At 45.6% G+C, this 10,000-nt stretch overlaps 1 protein-coding gene across 1 annotated transcript in view; it reads left to right on the forward strand.

The window, feature by feature from the left end:
• The window catches only part of LOC143297672 (protein sevenless-like), a 142,116-nt gene that overhangs the window by 81,350 nt on the left and 50,766 nt on the right, over positions 1-10,000 (forward strand). The window contains exon 3 of the mRNA XM_076610092.1: positions 2,680-2,751. Coding sequence (XP_076466207.1) covers positions 2,680-2,751 — 72 coding nt within the window. The remainder of the gene's footprint in view (positions 1-2,679; positions 2,752-10,000) is intronic.

Raw genomic sequence — 10,000 nt, forward strand, 5'->3', positions numbered from 1 at the left:
TCCTGGTCTTTTTCCTCCTCACTGTATCTTTCTCAGTTTGCCCCTATCCCTATGTGTAGATCTATCTCTGTATATCTCAGTATGCCTCTGTCTCTCCTAGTCTCTCTTGTCTGTCTCCATCGTCCCCCATCTCTCTCTCTCTCCCTCTCTCTCTCTCTCCCTCTCTCTCTCTCTCCAGCCTGTAACTGATGGCTGAGAACACTTCAGTCTTTCTCAGTCTGTCTCTGTCTCTCCCAGTCTTTCACTGTCAGTCTCCATCTCTCTAAGTCTCTCTGTCTCCTTCTCTCCCTCCCCCCTCCTGTAACTGATGGCAGAGAAAACTTCATTCTTCGTCAGTCTATCTCTGTCTCTCTCAGTCTCTCCCTGTCAGTCTTTCATCTGTCTAAGCCTCTCTTTCTTCCCACCCCCCTCCTGTAACTGATGGCAGAAAAAACTTCGGTCTTCCTTAGTCTGTGTCCGTCTCTCCCAGACTCTACCTGTCAGTGTCTCTCTCTCCTGCCGCCCCCCTCCTCCTCTCTCTCTCTCCCAGTCTCTCCCTGTCAGTTTGCAGCGTTTATGTAATATGTGTACTTATTATGGTTGGTTATATATTTTCATTTTGTTTGTTATTACTTATATTGTCACTTACCTCTTCATAAGGGGCCTAGGCCTATTAATGAATAAATAATCTGAATCTGAATCCCTGTCAGTCTCCATCTCTCTTCCCCCCCCCTCTCTCTCTTTCCCACTCCCTGTCTCCCTCCCCCTCTCTCTCCCCCCTCATCTCCCCCCCTCCCTCTCCGGTAACTAAGTGATGGCAGAAGACCTCTGACCCCCAGAACCGGATGCTCTTTATGACGTTGATACAGAGTGGGCCCACCAGTCAAGTCAGATCAGGACCCGATAGATACATCATCACGCGGAGAACGTGGGAAGCCAAACAGCCGGGAAACGGAGGCAGCAGATATATACATACCTATAATTGGCGCCCGCCTCCTCCTCTCCAGCCCCTACCACTGCCCCCTCTATCCCCAACACTTCAACCTTGCTGCGAGGTCTTGCACCCCCACCCGACGCCCCCTTCTCCATCGGTCATACAGGATTTAGTGGGGGCGGGGGGCGGGGGGGACAGACAGGTCAGTTTACGGGACTGGACAGAGGTGGTGACCTCTTCAGTAATTGGCCACCCCAGTTTTTAATCCCCCCCCCCCTCACCCCCGCCCCGCCCCGGTCCGATTTGTGTGTGTGTGTGTGTGTGTGTGTGTGTGTGTGTGTGTCCAACAATAAGAAGGGCTTGGACGGTATGCACATCTACTACTACTACTGCTACTAGTATTACTATAAACAACAACACTAATAATAATCCATGATATCCAGGTCCTGCGTCCTGCATTCTTTGATTCAGGAAAGGGTCACACGATCGGTTTCATCAGAGCACTCCTGAAGCTTCGTGTTGAGCATAATCGTTGGGGGAAATTTCTCATATTCAAGTTAACATCACCACTTCAACTCCAACAACAACCATAATGGTATTGCTGATGGTTTTGCATTTGTGTTTGTGTCGCGTTCTTCTCAGATATGTTCAAAGCTGGTGGAATTCCGCAATAGTAGCTTTGACTTCTGTCGCCTGAACGTTTCATTAACCCTTTCGCCGCCAAGCTCGCATTTATGCACAGGCGTGGTAGAGGACCCATGTCACTGAAAGGTGACCATTCATTGGTCTGTTATCCATGAACCTACTGCTCTTAATGTTCGGCGGTAGGATAGGCCGTATTTTCTACACATCGCAGGGGGAATCCCCAGATATTCTTAGCCACAGTCTTTTCTGTGTTAATACCAAAAGGAAATTTTATACTCTAAATTAACTGGCGATGAAAGGGTTAACGAGGAAGCGGAAGTGATGAAGGGGTTAGGTGGAAGTCGGAGGAGCCAGAGAAGAACTTCTTTCTGTCTTCTTGTTCTTTTTTTTTCTCGTTCTTTTTCTTTCTTTTGTCAATGAAAAATCCTAGGTTACTCCTGTCCATAGCACCTGCACCAGTCCGTGTCAGTCTGACCGCCTGTCTATGTATTTCTGTGTACCTTTAGCGAGTTTTCACCATTGTTATTTACGGATTAATAATTATTGGTCCTCTTCGACTGAGTGGCTGACGGATAAATGATGAACCTGTGTCAGTGAAGATTGCAGATTTCGTGTTTGTTTGGTTGTTTGCTGCATCGTTTTCGGAGGGAACTAAATAACGAGAAAAAAAAAACTTAAGAAACTCAGAAAGACAGACAGATTGAGTGTGGAAGGGATGTCGCGATCCGGGAGAGAGTGGAGGGGTGAGAGAGAGAGAGAGAGAGGGCCCAGGGGGGACAAAGGGAGAGAGAGAGGGAGCAAGAGAGAGAAGGACAGAGGAGGGGAGAGAGAGAGGGACAGAGGGAGAGAGATGGGGAGGAAGAAAACAGACTGAAGAACTTCGTCGTACTTCGTGTGTGAAAAAAAAAAAATTACCTCCACTCTCATTTGAACCATCATACTTCAGCCAGTTTCGCTGCTGTTTGATTGACATTTTAACGACTTTATCCATTTATGATGTTTTACACCCCACCCCCCCGGCGCCCCCACCAAAATATGTAGTTATGTTTGTAAACAAAGGAATAAACAAACAATTGAAAGCGTTGTTTTAATTGAGGATGGTGTGTGTGTGTGTGTTTCAGTGCAGGGATGGCTGTGACCTGTTCCCTGGAGTGCTGTCGTCCTCCTGCGCTCAGCAGTGCACCTCACAGATGGTGAGTACATCCACCTGACACCCCCCTACCCTTCTCCTCTCCTCTGTCTCTCTTTTCTGTTCTTTCTACTTTTACATTTATTCGTTTACCGCCATCGGCCCATCAAGTTCAGAGACCGACTTTTCGGGAGAAGGAAGCCAATACGGGATCTCCTGGGAGGTGTTTCGGGGGGGGAACTGGCAAGCAATTTGACATGTTCGCACACAGGTGTGCACGCGCACGTATAAACGCATACAATTCGCGCAAGGGCGCGCCTACGTGCGCGCGCGCACACACACACACACACACACACACACACACACACACACACACACACACACATCATTTCCTCTCCCTCCCCCCCCCCCCAGCCCCGTCCCCCCCTCACCTCCAACTCCCCCATGACTTTTCCTCGATTTTCACAGTACAAGAGCATGGAGGAGGATAATGATAATCTGGACACCCCTCATTGACACCCCCCATAGAACCGTGCATGTCACCTCATGCATCAAGTCCTGCCGACCTTTGGCCGTCTGTCTGCGGCGAATCCTGTGAGCTGACCTTTCCTTGTGTGACTAGGTTGGGGGAACGGGGAGGGGGGGGGAGGGATTTGGGGGAGGTATGGGGGCGGTATGGGGGGTGGGGGTGGGGGTGAGGGTGGAATGGCACGTACACCCTGTCTGTGCCTCTCTGTCCGTTTACAGTCTTCTTCTCTGTGTGTCCTTAAGGTACAACAAGCATGACTTAGTGGTCAGATAGGTTTTATCAGTTTTCATCTGTAGCCAGTGTTGGAATATGTTGCATTGACATGAATGAACAGAGTTATTTGTCGGGTGGCCTGCTGTTGTTTACTTTCTTTTTTTTTTTGTCCTTCAAGGAAGGAACTTTTTTGGTTTGTATTATGTATCGGGTGACCTGTTGTTGTTTACTATCATTTTTTTGTTATCTTCCAAAGAAGGAACTTCTTTGGTTTATTTCATTATTTCCTTTCACAATTTCATTCGTTTATTCGTGTTTTTTTTTTTTTTAAATTTTAATAATGGTTTGTTATAAATTGAAAATTTGTTGATGTATTCACCCATGTTATAAGGACCTCATGGCCAGTGACATTAAAGTGTCAAAGCGTCTGTATGCCAAGAAGGACAGCAAAGAGGGGGCAGGGGGGAGGTGGCAAAATGGTTAAGACGCTTCTCTGCCACTTGCAGTGGTCCCGGGGTGAGGGTCTGGGTTCGATTCCACCGGTCTCGCTCCTTTTTTTTTTCTTCCCCAAGTTTGAATGGGAAAATAGAAAAAAAACACACAAAAAACCCAACAAAAAACAAAAAAACAAACAAAAAAACAACAACCAATCAAACAACAACAAAAAAACAAAACAAAAACAAACAACAACACTGAGTGTGTGGTTATTCCAATGAAACGATAAACCAAGGTCCAAGGTCCCGTGTGCTGCATGCACTAGGCGCACTGAAAAAGAAACCATGGGCACATAAGTATTGCCCTCTGACAAAAATCATACAAAAAAATCTACCCTTGACAGGCATATCTATGTATAATACCATGTATGTATGTATACATACATACATATATATATATATATATATGGTGTGTGTGTGTGTGTGTGTGTGTGTGTGTGTGTGTGTGTGTGTGCATGCAGTTAAGGCTTGGCTGAGCGAGTTGGGTGGAGCTGCTGGTCAGGCATCAGTCCAGCAGATGTGGCTTAGCGAATATGGGTTCGCTTCAGAATTAACGGTGACACCTCCGGATCCTCTTTGAGAAACTGAAACTGAAGCTGGACAGCCAGATGCGCTGCTGGTCCTCTTCTCCTGTGTGTGTGTGTGTGTGTGTGTGTGTGTATGTGTGCGTGTGTGTGTGTGTGTATGTGTGTGTGCGTGTGTGTGCGCGCGCGCCCATTTTCCGCTTGTCCCCCTTCTGTGTCTTCCTGGTCTTGTTGTCTCCCCTGGCTTTCAGTTTTCATGAACCTCAGCAGTGTCTCTGCCCCGGTCTATCGGCCGTCCTTGCTGTCGTATGGTCTCCCTCATCTCTCTTTTCTATTCTCTCTGATATTACACACTCTGTTCGTTCACCACCATCGGCCCATCAAGTTCAGAGACCGAATGTTGGGAGAAGGGAGCTGATAAGAGATCTGGGAGGTGTTGTTGGGGTTGAACTGTTGGCAAGCAATTAGACTTGTTCGCAGACAGGTGTTCGCGCACGTGTAAACGTACACATTCACGCGCGTGCGCGCTTACACACACACACACACACAGACACACACACACCAGAACCACCCCCATCCCCACCACCTACGCTTTCTTCTGTTTTGTTTTATGTCGATGTTTCAATTCCGAATCGTTCAATGTTTTTGTTTTGTTATTGTTGGTTTTATTCGTAATTTGTTTTAAAGAAGAAAAAAGACAAAAAGGAGCTGTTGATCATTTAAGATCTGCTCGCGCTTCAGTTCTCAACCTATCGGTTTGCGCTAGATCTTTCATAATGCTGCATTTTGGTAGAGCGTTGGCACAATTCGAAGGTCATGCAAATATCTATTCTCACCATCCATCCCCCCCCCCCCCTCACCCCTTTACTTTTTTTGTTTAACTCACTCAGTACGGCCAGTCCTCTTCTCCTCTACACAGACCCCTCGGATGTCCAGTGGGTATCTGAATGACCCAACCTTTAGCTTCCGTCGTCAGAATTGTGGTATTCTTTGTCAACATTTACGTCTTTAGTATAAGAGCCTTCCGCTTGCAATATTTTGATGATGGTAATTGGGGTGAAACGCTGTTAACGTCGTCTCTTTCGCCGTTCGTATGGAAAGAGTTAAAAAGATGTGGTGTTGTGCATGTGGATCAGTTAGCGTGCTTAAACGTCTCCTTGTAACTGAAACAGAAACCGAAACTTACTAAATCATCCAGATTGGAGAAAAAAAAGGAACAATAAGAGAAGAAACATTCGTGTTTTTCGCTGTACATTCTATTTTTGTTGTTGTTGAAAACAACTGGTAGGTATCTAAAAGCTCTCTGCCGCTGTCTCTTCCTGTGTGTGTGCGCGGAAAAGCACGTAGGTGTGACGTGCACATATAAATGGAGGAACTCGCGCGCATGCATGAGTACAATGTCGTTCCTTTGTTGTCTCAGGGTGTTCAGCTGGCGACTTTACCACCACCACTACCACCACCACCTCTCATCCCCAACCATTTACCACCCCCACCTTCCAACCATATCCACACTCCTCGACGCACCCACCCCCACCCACACCCCAACCCCCCGACCCCCCGATTCTGCGTATGGTCACCTCACCTCTTGTACATCAAATCCTGTCGACCTTTCGTCGTTAAAAAATAAAAATAAAAAAATAACCAGAGAGAAAAAAAATCACGGAGGGGGGTTGGGGTTGAGGCTGTGACCTTTGCGGGTCGTCGTGCTGTTGGTAGGGGTGAAAGTGGGCACGTCCATCGCTGTTGTCAAGGCCCTGAGGTCCTGTGACAGGACGACCCCCCTCCCTCCTCTGGACCCTCTCCCACGCCTCCCCCACCAGTTCCCCTTTCTTCCAACCTCCATCAATTCTAACTGAAAGAACAGTGAGGCTATGAGGCTTTTAATGATGATGAATGATGTGGATACTTATATAACGCCTATCCTCGGTAGGAGACCAAGCTCAAAGCGCTTTACAAACACACGGAGTCATTTGCACAACAGACTGCCTACCTGGGAAGATCCGACTGACGGCAGCCATTTGGGCGCTTATCATTCGTTTCCTGTGTCATTCAATCAGATTTCAGGCACGCACGCATACACACTCGTACAGACATGTGACATGATAAACAAATAACGGAGGGGTGGTAACTCACTGCATTCACAGGACACACAACTTCAGGTCAGTGCTGCTCATGCTACCGAATCAACCAGCACACAGGTAAATAACAGGCGCAGTGGAACAAACCCTGACACTTCCGCAAAAAGGATTTTCCGGGCTTGTCTTAAACCAATCAGTTGACATGTGCACTCAGCAGCAGACGAAATATGCAATCACGAATCACTAACAAAATAGTAAAGAATGCATGGTAACTCTCTCCATTCTCCAAGTCAGTGCTGCTTATGGTACCGATCCAGCCAGGACACATGGAAATAAAAGGTACAATATATGTATGTATGTTTGTATATATGCATGCATATTTTTCTCATTACGTGCATACATGCACACATACATACATACATACATACATACATACTCTCCCCTCTCTCTTTATCTCCCTCTTCCACTGTCTTCTTTTTTTTCTTTTTCTTTTTTTAATGGGGTGAATACATCATCAGCTTTGTTTCTCGGAGTTGGTTTTGTTGTTGTTGTTGTCGTTGTCTTATACATTTTCTGCCCAGAGATGGCTCCTCGCGGTCGGCTGAGCTCCGGGCAGTATGAAGTGACTTTAAGTGCTTCTTTTCTGTCGAACTTTTCTTCCACCCCCCCCCCCCCCCCCAGTGCTGTCCTCATTCCTGTTTGTTTTTCCTTTACACCTCCTTAAAGTGCACACATACAGAAAAAGGGTTCAGCCAATCAATGGCCGTGTTTGTGCACATGTAAAGGCTGTTAGGGGTGTGTGTTCTAGTGACACTGTGAATGACGTTTCCAGAGTTGTGTTGCAGCTGCTGGAAGACAGCGTGTGGCCTCACTCTGTCTGTCTGTTTGTCTGTCTGTCTGTCTCTGTCTCTGTGTGTGTGTGTGTGTGTGTGTGTGTGTGTGTGTGTGTGTGTGTGTGTCTCTGTCTCTCTCTTTCTGTCTGCCTTTCCCTCTGTCTTTCTCTCTGTTTCTCTGTCTCTGTCTGTCTGTCTGTCTGTCTCTGTCTCTGTCTCCCTCTCCCTCCCTCCCCTTCCCCACCCCCTTCTTCTTTCCTGCCCATGACTTCTTATTTTATATTTTCCCTTTTTCTCCTTTGCCCTGCCCACCCCCATCCTCCCCCACCCCCCCAGCCGTCCCTGTTCCCCCCCCATCCCTCCCCGCCCCTCCCCTCGTCCTTCCCCCGCCCCTCCACACACACTCCTCGGCGATAAACGGTTTGCCAGTACAGTGCCCATGACTGTGCAAGTGTTAACTTCTCTGACTATACACCTCTAAACTTCGCCTTCCCTCCCAATTTGAAAAGAGAGAGATCGAGAGAGAGGGAGGGTGGAGGGAGGGTTGGGGGATGTTTAGGCGTTTCACCCTGTGTGTTTGTTTCTTTGTCTGTTGGTTTGTTTGACTGTCTGTTTGTCTGTCTGTCTGTCCGCTTGTTGTCAAAGCGGTACAGATATGCGCGCGTTTCCCGATGGAGCGAAGAATTGGGCGTACACACACAATCGGAGTGGATCCCTTGATTGGATCCGTTCTTTCTTATTTCTTGCGCGCATGATTCCCGAATGGAAGAAAAACTAAAAACTGCTGTTGACAAGGTGATTGGAACTATGTGGGTGGAAATGTCGGTATATTATTATTATTGTTATTGTTATTATCATTATTGTTTATTGATTATTATTATTATTATTATTATTGTTGTTGTTGTTTATGATGATAGTAATATAATAATAAAAACAAAATAATAATAATAATAATAATAATAAGAATGATAATAATAATTAATAATAATGATGATGATGATGATGATGATGATAATGATCATACTACTACTACTAGAACTACTACTACTATTAACAATTAGTAGTAGTAGTAGCAGTAGTAGTAGTAGTAGTATCATCATCATTATTATTCTTCATTTTCATCTTCTTATCATCATTATCATCATCATCATCAGTCTGTGTGAAAGGCAGACTCGTGATAGACCCGTACATTTCACTCTTTTTTTTTTTTTGTCTCCCCATTTATTTATTTATTTATTTTTAGAAACGTCAGTATGACAGAGTCCATTGTAAGTTTGCCCACATCTGGAGGATTTCCTGTATGGACATCACAAAAAAAAAAGAAGAAGAAAAAAAAGTGGCACTATTCATACCGAGAAGGAAAGGAGTGTGTCAGTGTGTAGCGGGGTACTATAGTGTACAGGGAAGGGGGGTTGCAGGGAGGGGATGGGGAGGGAGGGGTTGTGTGCCAGTTACCGACAGGCGTAATAGAAACTTGTAATGACTCCATCGTGGCTTGTTGGGGCCTCCCCCCCCCCCTCTCTCTCTCCGTCTGTTCCTTCAATACAAGGGCTCTCTCTCCCCGCCTGCCCTGTTGTCTTGCTTCTGTCCCCCTGGTCTGTCAGTCCTGTCGCTGTTTATATTCTCTGTCTCTCCCCCTCTGTCTGTGTCTGTGTCTGTCTGTCTGTCTCTCTCTCCAGTTCTTGTGTTAGGGTTACTCACGCACAACAGGTTTTTTTTTTTTTATATCATGATCTAAGGTGTAAACATTTCAGTTTTCTGAGATTGGTGATACGAAATTGAAGATAGGAAACAGTTAATTACTCATTTATTTTAGCATATTATGTGTAAACGTTTCAGCTTCCAGAGATTGGACATATGCTTTGGAAATCGAGAACATTAAATTGATTAATCATTTTACAAATAAATGTCATTCTTTGGAATTAATGTAACGGTTTTATGAATATTTGTCCAGTTTTATAAATATGATTTGTATGGCGAAAAAAAAAAGGTTCAGACTGACCTGTAGGTGGTAACTTGTCCTATGATGAAAGCGTTTCCCTACGTTTCGGGCCCTAGGCCCTTCTTCATGGGGAGAAAAGTAGAGGTTGGAGAAGAAAAGAGAGGACAAAACCAAGACAGAGGTAAAACTAAGAACTGTGATCAGAGGAACTGCGGGGCGTTAATACGTTTCTTAATCTTAAGCTGGTTGATTAGTTTGTGAATTGTGCTTGAAATCACCATCATCTCATCTTCCTTGTTGTTGTTGTTGTTGTTGTTGTTCTTGTTGTTCTTTCTTCTTCTTTCTTCTTCTTCTTCTTCTTCGTTCCCCCCCCCCTCCTCCTCTCTCCTCCTCTTCCTTCTTCTGCCTTCATGTGCTGCAACTCCTGTGGTCACTGGTATACTGTTTGAGTGGGCTTTTGCGTGTATGACCAGTTCTGCCCAGCCATCCAGGCAGCCACACTCCGTTTTCGGGAATGTGCATACGCTGAAACCACAAGCAATGATCATGGTTTATCTGTCCATTTATTTAGGTATTAAGAGGCATCGGACAGCAAGGGTTTGTTTGTATGAAACTAAAGAAGTAACGCACGCTTTTACAGACTAATTATTCACTCCATATGTACAGTAAATTCATCTTAGTTTTTGATATATTATAATTA

This window comes from Babylonia areolata, chromosome 23 (assembly GCF_041734735.1).
Source record: "Babylonia areolata isolate BAREFJ2019XMU chromosome 23, ASM4173473v1, whole genome shotgun sequence".
NCBI lineage: Eukaryota > Metazoa > Mollusca > Gastropoda > Neogastropoda > Buccinidae > Babylonia > Babylonia areolata.